Source organism: Nelumbo lutea, chromosome 2 (assembly GCF_056320005.1).
Source record: "Nelumbo lutea isolate HS-2025 chromosome 2, American lotus-T2T, whole genome shotgun sequence".
Classification (NCBI taxonomy): domain Eukaryota; kingdom Viridiplantae; phylum Streptophyta; class Magnoliopsida; order Proteales; family Nelumbonaceae; genus Nelumbo; species Nelumbo lutea.
Window position 1 is genome coordinate 92,549,152 of NC_142685.1, and position 18,411 is coordinate 92,567,562.

General features: G+C 35.8%; 1 protein-coding gene across 7 annotated transcripts in view; it reads left to right on the forward strand.

The window, feature by feature from the left end:
* The first annotated feature begins 309 nt into the window (after positions 1-309).
* LOC148871976 (NagB/RpiA/CoA transferase-like superfamily protein) overlaps positions 310-18,411 on the forward strand; it is a 42,117-nt gene continuing 24,015 nt past the window's right edge. Inside the window, exons 1-9 of one of the 7 annotated variants that reach the window (XM_088970799.1) lie at positions 310-691; positions 778-846; positions 2,480-2,553; positions 2,643-2,797; positions 3,675-3,962; positions 4,314-4,443; positions 15,953-16,060; positions 16,183-16,285; positions 16,414-16,539. In XM_088970799.1, coding sequence (XP_088826925.1) covers positions 2,501-2,553; positions 2,643-2,797; positions 3,675-3,962; positions 4,314-4,443; positions 15,953-16,060; positions 16,183-16,285; positions 16,414-16,539 — 963 coding nt within the window. In that variant the 5' untranslated portion in view covers positions 310-691; positions 778-846; positions 2,480-2,500. Of the gene's footprint in view, positions 750-777; positions 1,534-1,993; positions 2,348-2,479; positions 2,554-2,642; positions 2,798-3,674; positions 3,963-4,313; positions 4,444-15,952; positions 16,061-16,182; positions 16,286-16,413; positions 16,540-18,411 lie in introns of those variants that run through there. The other 6 variants (XM_088970798.1, XM_088970801.1, XM_088970802.1 and 3 more) reach the window with 6 other exon arrangements.

An 18,411-nucleotide genomic window follows, 5' to 3' on the forward strand; every position in this document is an offset into this window, starting at 1 on the left:
ACCCCATGAAATTTCACCCAAAACTGCCTTTGTTCTCCCTTCGATCACACATAGATTCTATTATGAAACTTCATATTAGCCGAATCAATTCCTTTCCAAATTTGTCAAATCCGGCCATTTGGCCCAATCCGACTTCACCCTGCTAAATTTCATTAAGAAAATACTCCCATTTACCCATTCATCTGAGAATATTCTGGTTCGGTCTATCTCGTGAACCCCGTATACACAAAACCACCATTTACGGTCAGGGTCACCTCAACCCTCTAATATTTGACCAAAAAATGCCGATCATTGACCTGGAAACCCGGGTTTGACCCTTTTTGGACTCAGTTTGACCCAAAACCACTATTTTCTTCTTCTTCTTCTTCCTCCAGTCCGCTGCTTTCTTCCCTGTTTTTCTTTATTCTTTCGTTTCCATTTTCTTAGCTGCCTCCTCTCATTGAATCGGCGTTATGAAGTGTTTCATGTCCGATTATTGGTTCTCGCCTCAATCTTCGTCGTCGGTTCGCTCACCGGACTGCTGATTGAAGTCTCCCCACTTCTCAATCTCCATTGTTTACCGAAAAACCCGTCGCTGGTGCTCGGAAGACTGAAACCAACCACTGTCTGATCATATCAAATCGAAGTCCATCACAACATCAGCCGTCTAGTTCAGAGGTTGATTCCATCCATTCATTAGCCTCAAGTTGGAGTAAACATCAACCATTCGTTCTTTCGTGCATATCGTTCTCAGGCCATATTCTGCTCAAGTAATCCCTTATCTCAATCTGTGTTCAGGTTTCCTTTCTCCCGGAGTTTTATCGGCATCTAGAGTTGGGAATAAAGGGAAAGGTTGACTCAGCCCAGGTACCTCTCAGTACCAATCCAGATTTAGGTTTAGGTTCTTGTTTTCTCTTTAGAGATTAAAACCTATTTTACCCTCAAATTTCATAATAAATCATACGATTTCTTTCTTTTTGACCAATTGTCTCTTTCTTTATTTTACCTCTCAGATCCATTCATCATACTGAATATTGTTGATAGAATGGCTATGGTTTAATTCTATTATGGCAAACCAGCAGTGATGATTTGATCTGAGCTCCTTTAAACGGCGACAGTTCTCTTTCCTACTCTTTCTCTCTCCCTTACTCTTTCACTTCCCTTGTTCCACCACTACCCGTTGCAACTTACAGCGGCAAATTTGATAACAACCTCTCTCTTTCTCGCGGATTTGGCAATGTCTTCCTATCTCTCGTTCTCTCTTTTTCACAGGCTCGATTTCTTCGTCCCATAGTGGTTGGTCGAGTAACATTGCTTGTTTTCAGGTGTTGCTTTCAGTGATGGTGATCATTCTCTCTCTGGATATTTTCTCCCAAATAACGAGTTTTGAAGGCTATAATTTCATGATATCCTCTGGCTTGTAGCGATAAGGAAAACATGATCATTGATCAGTGGGTGCACCAAAGAGAGAGAGAAACGAGTAACCATGGGAAATACAGGCGTTGCCTTGCAAGTGGAGGTTGTTGTGTGCATCGGTCCACTTGCTGAAAAAGGGTATTTTGGGTATAATTTAAAATTAATCAAACACATGAAGTCTCGTGTAAATGGCTTGACGAGAAGGGAGTTGTGCGAATAACGGTACTTTAAAGATAATATTAAAACAATAAGGGTATAAGTTAGTTAATTTCCAAAATCATAGGGGTCCGTATATATTTAGATTGTTTATTTATCTAATTTATTTTATTAAATTTATTTATTTATTAAATTAAATTAATTATTACTTAACCATTTATAATTATTCCATTATATAAAACAAAAATACAATAACAAAATCATCTCTTCCTCTTTCACTCTATTGCCTATGGCCGTGATTATTTATTTATTAATTTAATTTATTAAATTAAATATATTATTATCTATAAAATTTTATTTATTTAAATAATTTATTTTAATAGTTATTATCACATCACATGGGTAGCATGGTTACTCATTGACCTCACCCGATCACCTGTACGGACCGGGCCGTGGCATTTCATATCCATATTCCGTTTTACTCCGTGATACGATCCGATTCCGAGAACTCACCATATTTTTTTCTGGCTTCCGCAAAATTGAAAACCCAAACAAACTTGCAGGAAGTTTTGAAGCTCTAAAACCCTAGATTTATACTTCAATATATCCTTCTTTTTATTCTTCGGTTTCTTGTGTAAGCGCCAATCTGTTTCATTCAATTTTTAATGGAATCCGGTTCAATTGTAGTGTTTTCTTTGTCCCCTCCTTATAAACCCTACAAATTTAAGTGCATTGTTTTTTCAGGTTCTCTAATTTCTTACTGATTAGTGCAAGTTAATGTAATTCAATTCCTCTAGTTACGGTTCTGAGCAATCTCTCTTCGTTACCATCATCGTCATCATCTTCTTTTTATTTATTCCCTTTCATTTTGCTACTGATTTTAATTTTAAGAACGCAAGTCATTTGAACTGTTTTTGTTGTTCTCCAGGTAAAGGAATTGGTATTAATCATGCCAGACACACAATCCCTTGTGAATGATTTTGTTATCAAGCTTAAGAGACGGTGATCTTCCATTTAGCTTGTTATTCAGGGCTTACTTTTATTGGATTTTTTTGGCATAATGATTGATTTCGCTTTTCAATTTCCGGCAGTAAGGTTGAGGGATCACATGCAACTGCTAGACAGACAGCTGAGTTGCTACGATCTGTGATTTCTCAACAAAGAGTGCCTTATACGAATCAAGCCGGGGCTTTAATTGATGCTGTAAAAGCTGTTGGAGAGCAGCTGGTAGCGGCGAATCCTGTTGGTATGCTTTCTAACCACTTTTTCTGCTCGTCATGGTACAATTCAGAATGCGCAGATTATTATCTTCTCGTTCTTGGTTTGCTCTTCTTTTTCTCCCTTAGCTTTGCTTGCTTAAAAGTAAAATGGACGGAAAACTTTTCAGGATGAAATACTTGAGCTATATACTTGACCACTTTTATGATGAAAACTTTGTTTTCATTGTCATCTACATTTAAACAAATTAAAAGGGAGGACAACAATGTTCACTGCAAAGAGGTGGAACTGTGGAAGTAATAGCTTAAATATCTATCTCTAAAAAAAATTTTCCATCCATTTTAGGTGGGAAAAATACAGCCTTAAAAAAACGATATGGCTGAATAAAGCAATCAGAAAAATATGACAGCAAAAGAAAAACTTCATTTAGAAAGTTAATAACACAAGAAGTGGTGATAAAAAATCACCAAAGAAGTGATTAGACCTAATGATAGTTTATTTGATGAGAGTGTAATCTTAATGAATGTATTGGAAGGCACTCAGTGTTTTGTAAAATCGGTTTTTGGATGCTGTTGCCATGTTCAGGACATTCACATTAAAAGAATAGCTAAACTTGTCCCTGTGACCACACTGCATTCCAGGTAATTGCTCTTGGATTCCAAAGCCTTGATATGCACCTGGGGTTAACTGTGGGCAAGGGGCCATCATGGCATAGCATTTATTTTTTCTAAGCACTCATATTTAGAGTGGATTAAGAGGTTGTTATGGTGCATGGATTTGTTGGCTTGCTCTAGTTGTCATGTGTTATACTTGTACAACTACTATGCTATGTCCCAAGTGGTATGGATCTGATTGAGTCTCTTATATTAATTATCTGTAACATTGATACATGGATGGGATTGCAGAACTTGCAGTTGGAAACATTGTGAGACGTGTTTTGCATATCATCAGGGAGGAGGATATTTCTCTTGCCACGAATGCTATTGGTGGATTGTGTTTATCAGTTGGAAGTGATGATGAAGATGATGCTGCAAAAGATGATCACCCGGCATTGTCTGCTGCAGCAGTTGCTGCTGCTTTTAGAAGTACTTTGCGCCCACCTTCGTTGCATGCTCTTCTTGAGGGTGTACCAGACTCAGGAGCTGTTCCACATGCTTCTTCTTCAGGAGGTGATTCTGAAGGAAAAAGCAAATGTAAGCTGTCCAATGTTTCTGCCTTTGCAAAGATTGTTTTAATTACAGTTCATACTCTTTTTTTCTTTGTTGGTATTCTTTTAGCATTTGAAAGTTTTAATCAATTTAGTTTAGTGACTTATGTACCTTGCATAGGTGAATCTCTTTTAACTGTAAATGGAATTTTAAACTGTGTTTGGACATTTCATATGTTGATGTACCACCTTTGTTGTTTGATATCTATCTATCTATCTATCAGCAAGAAAGATTTTATTAATGATTGGGTGGGTAAATGTGTAAAAGAAACACTCTCACATCCAAGTGGTTGATGGTTTTTGACTTTGATATTTAATAATATATTCTCCTTTACAGCGGCTGATAAAAGTACACGGAGCCGGAAGCTTAAACACGATGTCATTGAGGCCATTAATGAGCTCATTCAGGACATTGACACTTGCCATGAACAGATTGCTGAACAGGCAGTGGAACACATTCATCAAAAGTATTGTCTTTAAACACTTTTGGAGTTGTCTCCTTATATGCAGGCATTTGTTTTTTTGTCAGATACATTTTTCTGTTTAAACGTATATGGTTTAAATTTTAAATAATCTTTTCAAGTTGTATAATAGAGTATCAGACTGATTATAATTTATACAACATTTGATACTTAGAACAGATATTCATGAAACTTCTGGTATTGGTCTCCATATTATTTTACTGATAAAAATGATCCCCATATTCTTTTGATAATTAATGATTTGTAGTTTTTAGTTAGAAGTAGAGGTCTTACAGGATGCACAATAGTATTGTTTTTTTTTGGGGGGGGGGTGGATTTTCATAAAACTAGCCTTGTTGGAACAATTAGTGTATAAATGTGTTATTTATATTGCATTTTTGTAATTTTTTTATAAAAACATGTATATATATATATAAATATGATGAAGATAGTTGAAAAAATACTTGTATTTTTTTTGTTTTTCTTTATTTAAACTCACATTTTCTTTTAATAATTTTTTATTTTTTTTAAAATTAAATCGGATTGGATTGGATCAGATTTGGATATCTGACATCCTTATCGGATTTGAATTTGAATCAATATTTATGAGACCTGATTGGATTGAGTCAGATCTACGGTTTATCAGATCGGATTCAGATATACACTGATTCTAATCTGATCTGATCTGTTTGCATCCCTACAAATGGGGGTTGTGTAGTTTATTAGGCATTATTAAGAAGAATAGCAGAACCTTGGTTATGGAGGTTTGGGTGTCTTAGTGATCTGTAGCAAATGTTTATTCTTCACTGAATGGTAATTGGTGTTTCCAGAAGTTGAAGGTGTTGATTTTTGTTTTATAATATTGGTCCAGGGTGGATATTCGCCTGATGTTGTTAAGTGGTTTTGTTTCTTGTTATTGATGGTAGGGTCTGCCTTTTATTTCCACAGTGGTTTCTTATCACCTTCTCATGTTAATGGTGGTAGGGTCTGTATAGGTGGTTTTGCTTATGGATTGTTTGGGCAGAGCCTGCTATCTATGAATTTTTTTTTTTTGATCCTTGCTGATTCCCTTGCTAAACAGGGAGCGGAAAGGCAGAAGTTGTTTTAGGCTTCTATGTAACCTAGCAAACATTACTTGGGATGACTTTATTGTCATCAAACTGTACTGTTATCTTAAATATAATTAATTAGTAAAATCAATTTCATGCTGATAAAAAAAATTAAAAAAGAGAAATTTGATCCCTTATCTTTTCTTGAAAAAAGGAAATCTTATTTTCATTAAGAGGATGGGTATACTTCTATGAAGTGGATTTTGTGTTGGTTGATTTTAAAATCAATGGTGATATGGCTGCGTGGATTTGTTTGGATAGAAAGTTGATACAATCTTTTTTCGAAGGGGTTGGCAATTTTTGAGGAAGGTCTGTAGGAGGTGAAAATGTACAAACCCTCAATATTTCATTGAGAGTCCCGGGAGATAGATTATAAGATTTCTGATCTACATCCCTTCTCTCTTTGAGGATTACATCACTGGTTTCAAGTCAACTGTATGTTTGGAGGACAAAAGATAAGATTCATGGCTGTCTTTCTCTTAACTTTGAAAATTTGAGGTCTTGCATGGATTTTTTTAGTGGTTAAGGATATTTACTTATTTCTCTAAATTTCATTGACTATATAACCAATAAAAAAAGAAATGAAGAATTACATAGTTGTGGTCTGTAAGAAGCCTGGTTTTTTTAATGGTAGATAAAAAGAATATATGAATTTCTTTACCCACTTGAGAGAAGTTGTTTATTGGAAGTTGCACATGTAGGAAAAATGATTTAGTGCTACTTAAATGGTTAGGATAACTTTTGAATGCTTCATCATCATATTAGGGAGGTAAGATCTATGATGTTTGGCAATATAGGACGGACAACTTATTCAAATTAGTGTTGTGGTCTGTAAATTCCCTAGTTGTTAGTTTAGCAAGGGTTAAGGCCTGGCCTATGTAACTAATCTCTTTTTTCTTTGAGGTTATATGGGGAAGCTATGGTCCTCCAATGTTTCCTTTTTTTGTAGTCTCTTTTTTCTTAGTTTGCTAAAAATCTTTTCCTTGTTACTGATTAAAAAAATCATTGTTTTGGAGGATCTATGTTGTGAATAAAATTAGTAAGTAAACTAGATATATATTTGATTGCTAACCATGAAATTTGTTTATAAAAACAAAAAGAATATTATATACAGGAGTTATTAACAAGGATGCTAGGCTCGCACCTGTTACCTGACCACACTGTTCTTAGATATTGATTTCAGTTACATTGTAGCCCCATTGTTGACATTTCCAAATTAAGGTATACTAGCAAATTTCAAATTGAGATTGAGATGTGCAAATACCTTATTATGGAAATATAAACAGTTGAGGATTGCAGAAGCTGAAGACAGGGAAGGTGACAATGCCAACCAGGTGGACTGTTTGGTGACATTAGGAGGAAAGGAGACTGATGCAATTGGCTCAAGATCCTTGGAGATTGTGCCCTGCTTGAATGCTGAGGTTTGAACCCTTTACTGTCTTCGGATATGTTACAGAAGTAATAGTTTAAGGGAAGAGGAAGACAGCGGAACTGTTGAAGGGGTTGCCAGGGGAGACAGAAGAAAGAGAAAACTTCCTATACTGGATAAACGAGATGGACAACAGAAAAGAATACACAACAAAAAAGAAGTTTGAACCATCAAGGAATTGATGAAGAAGGGAATCGTATGGAGGATGTGAGAGTGCGGGAGATCTTGGGAGAGGGGATAAAGGAGGGCTGAGGGCGTTGAGGGGAAGGATGGCACAAAAGAGGGAGATGTAGGATGGAGATTGAGAAGCTAGTGGAGAGACAGGCGGAGGTGGGTAAATCTCTGGGTTTGTTCTTCTTGGGAGGGGAGAATTTGGTAAGAAAGGCAATTAAGTAGTTTGAAAGAAGCAAGAGAGAAGGAAATAAGATAAAAATCGTAGGGGAAGGGGGAGGGGAGTGGGAGGAAGGAGAAGGGAAGGGAGAGGATTTGGTAGAAGAAGAGTGGAGGGGATGCCTGATTGCCTGAAGCAAAAGATAGAAAGGGGAAGTGAAGGCTGAGTTGGAAAAGAAGGCTTTTAAGAATGAGATTGTTCTCCTGGAGTGTTTTTTTGATCAGTAGAAATTATTTTATTATAATTAAAGAATGCTATAGCAGTACAATATGATGACAGGGATGTCATCCTCAAGAGCTTATCAAGTTAGAGTTACCAAGAAATCCCAAAAAGGCTAATAAGTTCCCAATATCCCAAAATGCATCAGATTACATTTTAGCCCAAAACAAGCCATCTCTATCAGCTCCTTGGTTCTCCTGGATTGTTAGAGGCTTGGGAGATGGGAGAAGAAGGGTTTTATCCTGTTAGCCACCTTTTCTTTTCAGTTCAGCTTCTGGCTTCTTTTGATTCCTCTTCATGACAATCCTTGGAGTCAGAAACTTCCAACCAAGATTACCTACAGAGGGGATAAAGGAGGGCTGAGGGGATAAAGGAGGGCTGAGGGCGTTGAGGGGAAGGATGGCACAAAAGAGGGAGATGTAGGATGGAGATTGAGAAGCTAGTGGAGAGACAGGCGGAGGTGGGTAAATCTCTGGGTTTGTTCTTCTTGGGAGGGGAGAATTTGGTAAGAAAGGCAATTAAGTAGTTTGAAAGAAGCAAGAGAGAAGGAAATAAGATAAAAATCGTAGGGGAAGGGGGAGGGGAGTGGGAGGAAGGAGAAGGGAAGGGAGAGGATTTGGTAGAAGAAGAGTGGAGGGGATGCCTGATTGCCTGAAGCAAAAGATAGAAAGGGGAAGTGAAGGCTGAGTTGGAAAAGAAGGCTTTTAAGAATGAGATTGTTCTCCTGGAGTGTTTTTTTGATCAGTAGAAATTATTTTATTATAATTAAAGAATGCTATAGCAGTACAATATGATGACAGGGATGTCATCCTCAAGAGCTTATCAAGTTAGAGTTACCAAGAAATCCCAAAAAGGCTAATAAGTTCCCAATATCCCAAAATGCATCAGATTACATTTTAGCCCAAAACAAGCCATCTCTATCAGCTCCTTGGTTCTCCTGGATTGTTAGAGGCTTGGGAGATGGGAGAAGAAGGGTTTTATCCTGTTAGCCACCTTTTCTTTTCAGTTCAGCTTCTGGCTTCTTTTGATTCCTCTTCATGACAATCCTTGGAGTCAGAAACTTCCAACCAAGATTACCTACAGAGATTTTATCATCAGGGCCAAGAATCAGAGGTGGAAAGTTGGCCAAGATAATTGGGTGCTAGTTTCCATTTGCCATTTTCTGGGGATGGAAAGAAAGAGAAGACTTTTTGAAGATAAGAAAAGGAAATTTGGACAAGTTGGTGGCGGCTGTTGGCATTCAGTGGCAGTTTGAGTCTTAATATTGGCTGAATTTTTTTCAAGTCAAGAGAAAGGTTTAGGGGAAAGTTTTTGGGAGGTGTTGGGTGTTCAAATTTCAAAGTTGTATTTTGAATTTAGGATGGTGATTAGTGGTGGTCTCCATTATGTTTATGTTTTCTGTTAGGTGTTGCCTTAACATCCATTTAGGATGTACTTTTTCTATTTTAATGAAAAAAAGACAAAGTGGTGGATTCCTATAGTGTGGACACAGAACTGGGTGTAATACCAGTCCAAAGCTAGACTGTGTCTTGTAATAGCAAAGAGCTGCATGATGGTGCCTTCGTAATTAAATTGGTGGGACTTCCCTTCAACCTTTGAATGAAATCTTCATTGGAGAAGATTGTGATGGTGATTGGAGGTGCCCCCATATCTTCTAATACCTCCAGTCTTCGAGCTGCAAAGTTAGAGATTGCCGGAGTGAAACTGAGGGAAGTTCCTAGATCTATCGATGTATTCTTGGATGAGGTTTGGATGAAACCGTGGATTGTGACGGAACGTGAGGCGTCACTTTGGAGAGAGAGTTGAGAGGTTGAAGAAGAAAAGTGGGTAGAGAAAATACTTTGGTAGCCAAGTTAAATAAGGAAAGTGAATAGTTGGCTAGTGGGGAGGGGAGTTGAGAAAAGCATGGGGAAGGAAATTTATTCAAATAATTGTAACTAATTCAATGGGACCAGGTAGTCCCATCAATGCTGAAGTAGTAAAAAAGGGATGATCCTTTATGGGGCCCAACTGAGAAGAAGGTTCATATGGGCTGAGGTAAAGGCGAGACTTTGATTGAACCTTGTGTTTTGTGTTGTGGAAAAATTTGGAACTTGCTTAAGAATTTTGGCGAGTTGGAAACTGGTTGCTGATGTGGTAAGCTTAGTGGTCATATGAGACTCCCTAAGAAGCAACAGTCTAGGGACTGAAAAACTACTCTATCATTGTCCCAAATTGAAGACCATGAAAGCTCAAACTTAAGTTTGAAGGTAAGGACTATGGTGCAGTGGGTTCCGAGATTGGAGGTGATGTTGAAGCTCTAAAGCAAAATATATGATGGATTGCCCCAACCCTAGATATGCAAGTCATTGATCGGAGGATACTGATGTTGATGATAGTGGCTGGGAGGATTGCGATGAGTTGGAAGATGAAGAATTTGGCTTAGACTTTGGAGGCTGCTACAGTAGGTGACGGTGAAGATGAGGAGGATTTGTACAACAAACAAGAGAATTTCCTGAACACAAATATTCTATTTCAAGAGGAAGGCTTGTATCGAAAGAGGCCCCACCTTCGTGCCCAATGACAAATAGTGGAGGTGTTAACATTGCGGAGAATAGGGAGACTGTTGGGGTGGGATACCATAGCCCAAACAATGAGACACTGGTACCAAATACTTCTTCTAGGTAGAGTGTTCTCGTAAGGAAGTAGTGGAAGTTCACTTGGGGCTGAGTAGGGAGAGGCCAGGTAAGGAGGAATGACAGGTCAATGAATGTGGTGAGAGTGTTAATATATTTTCAGAAGACTTCCCAGCAAAAACTCCAAGTAGGATGAATAGTATGATCCAAACTTTTGAACAAGAAAAGATTTTGGAGCCTCCTCTTCTCTTGGAACCAAGTATTTCTAGGTTCTAGAGAAGCTACAAAGCCGCAAGCTGATGATAGGGTAATTGCAGAAAGGAAAGTTGGGGTTGGAAACATGGAATGGTGGAGAGGGGAATAAAAATTTGGGAAATGTTTGAAAGTTTATTTGAGGACCTAAAAATAGATGAACTTGAGAAGGAAAGTAGTAATAAGGAGCGAGAGGGTGGGACTAGTTCTGAAACTCCTATAATGAATCTTGGAGAAGATTTAGATGACTCAAGGAGGAGAGAAGTTTTAGATCCCCTGGTAGAAAAATTCAGGGAATACTTGGGTGATTCAAGTTTGAGAGAAAATATCTCTGAGTTGAGTGATTCAGTGGATGAATTTGTGGAAAAACTTGGGTGCAGATTGCAAAATCCAAATGACTTAAAACTTATAAAAAAAACCCAAATGACTTTTTTTTGATAATTGAAAGAACTTTATTAATCAGCAATGGTAAATAGTACAATGTCCCCAAGGAGAGGCACGAGATGCAACCTCTCCAAGCTAGTTAAGTACAGCTTTCCAATATACTATAACAAGTTACAATGTAGCACAAAAAACATCCTCCCTGGAAACCCCCTGTTTGGCCAAAGAATCAGCCATAGTATTAGCTGACCTGCTTACCCATTTTACCTCAAATCTCATATTACTAGTTAACCACTTTACTAAAAAACCCAAATGAATTAAAAACTTATTTAAGAAAAAATAAGGAGGATGGGATGATCGGGAAGAGAAAGCTGAGTGAAGTGGAGAGAGTGAGAAGAGATGTGGAGGGAGATATGGAATTCAGTGAGAGGAGGGGGAAATCAGAGGAATAGATAGAATAGGAAGAAGGGGAAAAAGAGACAGGAAGAATGAAGATAATCAGTTAGAAGGGGTGCAGATTGCCAATGAGTTACATTTAGCAGATGTGGTGATAGAAGGGGATTTAAAAGCGGTGGTTGGGTGGGTGTTTAAAGGACCTAGACTGTATAATCTGGTGCTACAGTAATGAAATGAAGAAATTTAAGTGGCTTACTAGGAACATGAATATCAGGATACATTGGGTGAGGAGATTTGCAAATGGGATGGCAGATGCATTGGCTGAGCAGGGGTGAATAGGGATTTATTGTTTTGGGCTCAGTCGTATCTTTTCTTTGCTTTTTATAGAGAGGTAGCATCTCGTGCCTATCAAAGGGATGCTTGTAAAGTCTTTTCTTGAAGATTAATAGAAGTTCGTTTTATTCATAAAAAAATATGGTGTGCTGGTAGATTTAAATTTTGTATTTCATTTCCATTGTTAATAAAAATACTTCTTGTCATATTTATTTTTGTTTAATATGATAAATATATAATATTAGAGATGTGCATGTTTACTTTTTTGACAAATTTTTGTATTTTCTGTATTTTTTATTTCTATCTATTTTTGAAGTTTTTATTATATAATTATGACATCATGTGATTTGACTTGAAAGAAGATACAATCTTAAATTTTCTATAGGATGGGTTGTGAGAGACATGGAAGGCAAACTGATAGCTTTGTTTTCTGGCCCAGTGGGGATCGGGTACTCTCTCAAGGCAGCCTTACAAGGAGCACAAATTGCTAATGAACCGAACATAATCAATTTGGTGATTGAAGGGGACTAAAATTGGTGGTGGGTTCGTTAAACGATCCAGAATCTGTAATATTGTGCTATAGGGATGAGATAAAAAAGTTTTTATGGATCACCAAGAATATGAACTTGGGGATACAATGGGTGAGGAGATCGACAAATGAGTTAGCTGATACTCTAGCCAAGCAAGGGGTGAATAGACAATCTTTGTTCTGGGCTCACTTGTAATATTTTCTGTTCTGTTTTGTTTATAGAGAGGTAGCATCTCGTGCCTCTCTAATAGATGGTTGTAATGATTATATCCTTCAGAATTCATAAAACCTAATCTCGTTTATCAAAAAAAAATCTATTCCATTTCATAATTAATTATTAAGTTCTTGTTTCACACTTATCTTTGTTTAGTATGATAAATTTATAATATTTGAGATGTCAAAATTTTACATAAATTTTCTATTTTTATAATTTTGTATTTCTATCTATTTTTTTTATTTTTTAATTATGGCATCATTTGTTTGTTCATTTTACTCAACTGCTGGACTGTTAGGGTGTGAGTCAAACAGTCAGTCATGTTGGGTCGTGTTTTAGGCTTTTAGCTCAGCCCAGGCCCAATCCTATGCATTGGGCCTACAACTTGAGCCTAGGGTAAAGTCTAATATGTTCAACCTGGGACAACTTGCACCAAAATTTGAACTTGGGTTAGGCTCAGGCTCAGGTTCAGGTTGGTTAATCAGCCCATAATAAAACATGACATAAATGTATGTGTATAATATATGTATGCATTTATATAAAAAAATCATGTCTATAACCTGAAAATAGAAGAGCCCAAACTTTTGGGCAAACACCTAGCCTGGACTGAAACCAAGCCAGCCAATCTAAAATTTTGCAGACTAGGTCATTTTGGGCTTGAGTTAAGCTTGCCCAATTCGCACCCCTGTGGACCATTGACCACCAATTAGATGGAAAAGCAGTTTTACGTTTTGAGTTAGTTTAATTTTTTATTCTATTTCCATCATTAATAAAAATAAGGGAAATTGTCTAAAACTCACCATGAGTTTTCAGCATTTCTCTTAAACTCACCACAACTTTTCAAAATGTCTAAAACTCACCATATCACTAACTTGACGGTAAACAGACTAACGGGTGCTAATATATTACCATTTTAATATTTAGACATGAAACAAGGAAAAAGTTCAAAAAATATTTTCAAATATAAAATACATAAAAACATAGAAATTACAAAAATATAAAAAATTATAGAAATTGCCAACAAAATAAAAAATTATTTTCAAATCTTAGAAACTATAGAAATTGAAAAACAAAATCAGAAAATAAAAAATGTAGAAAAAACACCAAAAATTATAGAAAAACACAGAAATTGCAAATAAATAAAAAAATACAGGAAATTTTATAGATGGTAGAAATAGAAAAATGTAAAAAAACAGAAATTATAAAAAATATTGGAAATTATAACAAAACACTAAAAATGCAAAAAAAAAATTGAAAACTGAAAAAGACCATTTTTCCTCTAACTCACCATTCAAGGGCAATTCGGTCATGAAAATTGTTATTTATGCTGACATGGACACCTCTGTTAAGAAGCATTAACGGTGCACTAACAGAAGGTGAGTTTTGGAAAATAAAAACTTACTGACATGGTGAGTTTTAGACATTTTGAAAAGTTGTGGTGAGATGTTAAAAACTCGGTGAGTTTTAGACAATTTTCCTAAAATAAGGGTCATTTTCTAAAACACCCCCTATAGTTTCATGGATTTACTAAAACCTACTTTATAGTCAGTGTTTTACTAAAACATCCCCTATAGTTCACAATCAATTTACTTAATTGACCTTTCATTAGATGAAAGTGGAAAATGACAGTTTTGACCCTAACATCTATTCAAATAAATTTAATCAAAAGAAAATAAAAATAAAAATACCATTTTTGCCCCTAGTAAGACATGAGCAACCACTCTATTTGGCTCTAGTTGGTAAATTTTGTTCTCTACACGAAAAAAGTGTTAGGGATACTTTTGGAATAAACAACCATGGGCCCATGCCTTTGAACATTTCCACTTTGTTTAGGTGATCATGTTTCTATTTTCATATGGCAAAACAGATAATTTTTAATGAAAGGTCAATAAATTAAATAAGTTGCAAACTATAGGGGATGTTTTATTAAAATAAAACTATAGGATAGGTTTAAGTAAATCCGTGAAACTATAAGGCATGTTCTAGTAAATGACCCAAAAAATGACTTATTTATCACACTTATTTTTGGTTAATATGATGAATACATACTGTTAGAGATGTACCCAAATGTTTTATACAAAATTCCTATATCTTTTACTATGTTTTGTGCTTCTATTTTTAAAATTTTATTATTTAATTATGACATCATGGGTCTCATTTAATTTGAAGAGTTGGACCATTGACCCACTACTTGAATAGGAAAGTAGTTTCATTTCTAGGTCTGTTTTAAATTTTGTATTTCATTAATTAAAATACTTCTTATTTATCATACTTATTTTTGTTTAATATGATAGATATATAATATTGGAATATGCCCAGAATTTTTCATTTTTTTGTAATTTTATATTTTTATTATATTTATTTTGAAAATTTTATTATTTAACTATGAGACCATTGGTTGACCCATTTGACCTGGATGGTTGAACTACTTATCCACCACCCAAACAGAAGAATGGCTTAATTTTCATGTCAGTTTTGAGTGCATAAGTTTTATGTTATTGAAATTATTGGATACATATATAATTAATATAATTTATTGGTGAAAAACAAAAATACCTTAAATAAAAGATCTATGAGAGAGAATTGGAGTTAACACCTTAGTAAGAGGGAATTGAATGAAGTGAAAGTATAGTATAAATTACATTTTTTGCCCTCTTAGTTAAAGTTGGACCAAATTCAAAAGTAGGGGTGTTTTGGTCAAGAAAAAGTCCACAAAGCTCATTTATTTAAGAACCTTAAATATATGATTTAATGAGAGGTAATGGGAGTTAATACCTTAACATAGGACTTAATGAGAGGGAATAGATGAATTAATATATGCAGTAGTTCAAAGTACCTTTTTTGCTCTCATAATAAAGAGAGATCAAAGTAAAAAAACGGGCTGTTTTAGTCAAGAAAAATTCCAGAATCTAGACCTCATTCCCACATTAATAGTAGTATAGATATAGATACATATTGGATGTCTACACACAAATTATCAAAAAAGAAAATGTATACATACACACTAGAGGGGGTAATCAGCAAGTTAGTTTGTTTAGTTTTCTTTGTATATATATATATATATATATATATATATATATATATTTTGTGAATGCCATGCCAGGAAAATGTGGAAACTCATTTGCTGACCTTGTTTTCACTTTTTGAAGAAACACCAGTATTTTAAAACTGAGAAAGATAGCCTTCAATAAGTAAAAACTCTTTCTTCCACATGATGCGGATGCAGCATTGAAAAGTGTGCAAGACAAGAAATTTATCATATACTAACATGTTTTCGGAAAATGTTTTTCTTTTTTTTTGATCAGAAATACAGAAAAAGATTTCATTAATTAGAAGAAATCAGGATTGCAACAAGAAGTTGTGAAAGAAACCATCCTTAGGAGCTGTCCCAATACAAATTACAATTGAGCCCAAAACATGTGCTCTATGTACCCCTTGCTTGGCTAGGTTATCTGCCAACTTTTTAAACCATTTCTTGCGAAGAGGCTTGTGTCCCATTTAATGAAGGCAGCAGTATGAACTGATTGGCTTGCTGAAGCTGAACACCCCATTAGATGTTTTTTATGCATTTGAATTTGGATGTTTTCTTTAAAGTCCACCTCATTTGCTTAATACATTGCCTGTAACCATTTAATTATGTTTTCCAGTGAGGTAATATTAACTTTAGGCCGCTCAAGAACAGTGATGGAGTTCCTTTGTGCTGCGAAGGAGAAAAAGCGATCATTCCGTGTATTTGTTGCAGAGGGTGCTCCAAGGTTTGCTGTTTGTACAGTGCTAGCTTTTTGTCACAAGACAATGGTATAAGCATCCTCCATTTGGGATTTTCCTGTTTTCTCTTTGTAACTCAACCCGCTTTGTTATTACTTGAATCATATAGGTACCAGGGGCATGTTCTTGCAAAAGAGTTGGTTGCAAGAGGCTTACAGACCACTGTCATTACTGATTCTGCAGTTTTTGCCATGATTTCTCGTGTGAATATGGTAGACAATCACTTTGATTTTACCTCCTTTTTCTTTTATTATTATTAGGTTTCTTGCATTACCAAAAACTATTAGGTTGGTTTCTTAGGACATCTTTTTTTTTCTGCTTTAACTTGAAATTGTAATAGGTAATAATTGGAGCTCATGCTATCATGGCCAATGGCGGGGTTATAGCGCCTGTTGGATTGAATATGGTTGCACTTGCAGCTCAAAGACATGCTGTCCCATTTGTTGTTGTTGGTGGTAGTCACAAGGTATGCTGGCATTTTTTTTTTTGATAAGTAAGATATGTTGACATTGTAGCTACTACATTTATAACATGCTCACCCTTGCCTGTGTCCAAAGCCCATCTGCCAACACATACAGAACACCAAATGCACAAAACAAGCATGGGAGTGAACATACACAGTAAAAAAAGTGTCTGACTAAAGATATATGCCAAATGGAATAAGATATTTTACAATAAAGTAATTACACAAGGTATTACCAACTTCCAGGTATCCAAAATGTGATACTCTGCATCTCCCTTGAAGATGGCTTTTGTTGTATGATTAACCATTGTAAAAAAGCCTGACAAAAGAAAACATGCAGAGGGTGGTGGTGGTGGACAGCACGACATGTGTGCAGCATAATGGTTGTGGGTAATTGGTTAACCATGTTTTCTTGCATGGTAGCTTGGTAGAGTATCTTTGGATGTGGGTAAGGGGTATATTTGGATTTGGAGTGACAGGCTGTTGTCCTGAAGCATTTTTACACAGTTGTTGAGAGGTTTAAGAAAAAAAGGGGTACTAGTATATGGGAGCTTTCTCCGTTTGCAGATAGTTTGCCATTTGGTGTGAAAGGAATGCCTGACTATTTAAGAATAAAATGGAATCAGAAGATATGGTGGCTAGGAAAACACAGGGCATGTTGTGTTCATGGTCAGGAATCAATAGCTTATTCAGGGGGCCATAGGCCACCTTATGCTTCTTTTCTTGGGAAAGAAAACCTTTTTCAGTAATTTATCAACAAAAAAAAGAAACTTTTTCAGTAAAATTTCTGAGACAATAAAGGAGTTCTCAATATTTGTATATTACTTATTTTCAGTACACAGTCTACTGGTGTATATGGGTTGATGTATCTATCATACAAAATTTGTAGCTAATGCAATACTATACATTATCATTTAAGAAACAAAAGAAGGAACAAATACATACCAAAGGAAATGTATAGAGATTTTATAAATGGTTTTGGACAGGGTTAGCTGTATGGGTTGTTCCATGTAAAATTCATTTTGATGACTGGATATTTTTATTGACTGTTTTTGTTCGTTATAGCAGTGCTTTAAAAAGCCTGTATATGCTCTTAGGCAAGGCTCATTTTGTGGGGTGTGCTCACCTGTTTTGTTGCTTTGTATTATTTGAAGAAATAACCTTGAATTTGATGTTGAATACAACATCAGCATCATCATCTTCTAAGCCTTGTCTCAATTATATTTATCAAAAAAAAAAGCCTTGTCCCAATTATATGGATCGACTACATGAATCTTGTTTTGTCATTCTGTTCTATATAGTGCCATATCCATTGCTAAATTATGAGTGCTTGAATCATTTCTTACTACAACAATGTCCTTTTTGGTCTGCCAGCCCCTTCAACTTGCAACAGCTCACTGAATACTTAATATACCATATATATGATGCTTAGTGTTTAGACATTTTGGTAATGTTGCTCGACATATGTCGGTGTTGAGACCTACCAACATGAACTCTCACTTAAATTAAAATACAAAATATTGGTTGATATTTTGACCATTTTGGTAAATATCATCTATGCCATTAAAAACATAAAAAAGTATAATATTTCAAAATATTTCATCCAAATGTTGACAACTTGGCATATATTTGAAGTAAAGACAGAACCAAATTTCATCTCAAACAAAAGGAGAAAGAGAGAGATTAAATGGGGAAAAAAGAAGGGGTTTTCAGTTCACTTACCTGGAGCTGGAAGAACTACAACTTTAGGCTCAAACAGGCACAAGAGTGGCTTCTACCCTTGGTCTTGCTCTGAAAGACTTTCTTGGAACAATAAGTAGGATACTAGACATCTAAAACCCTGAAGAAATTGTTCTCATCTTGATTCAGGCATGC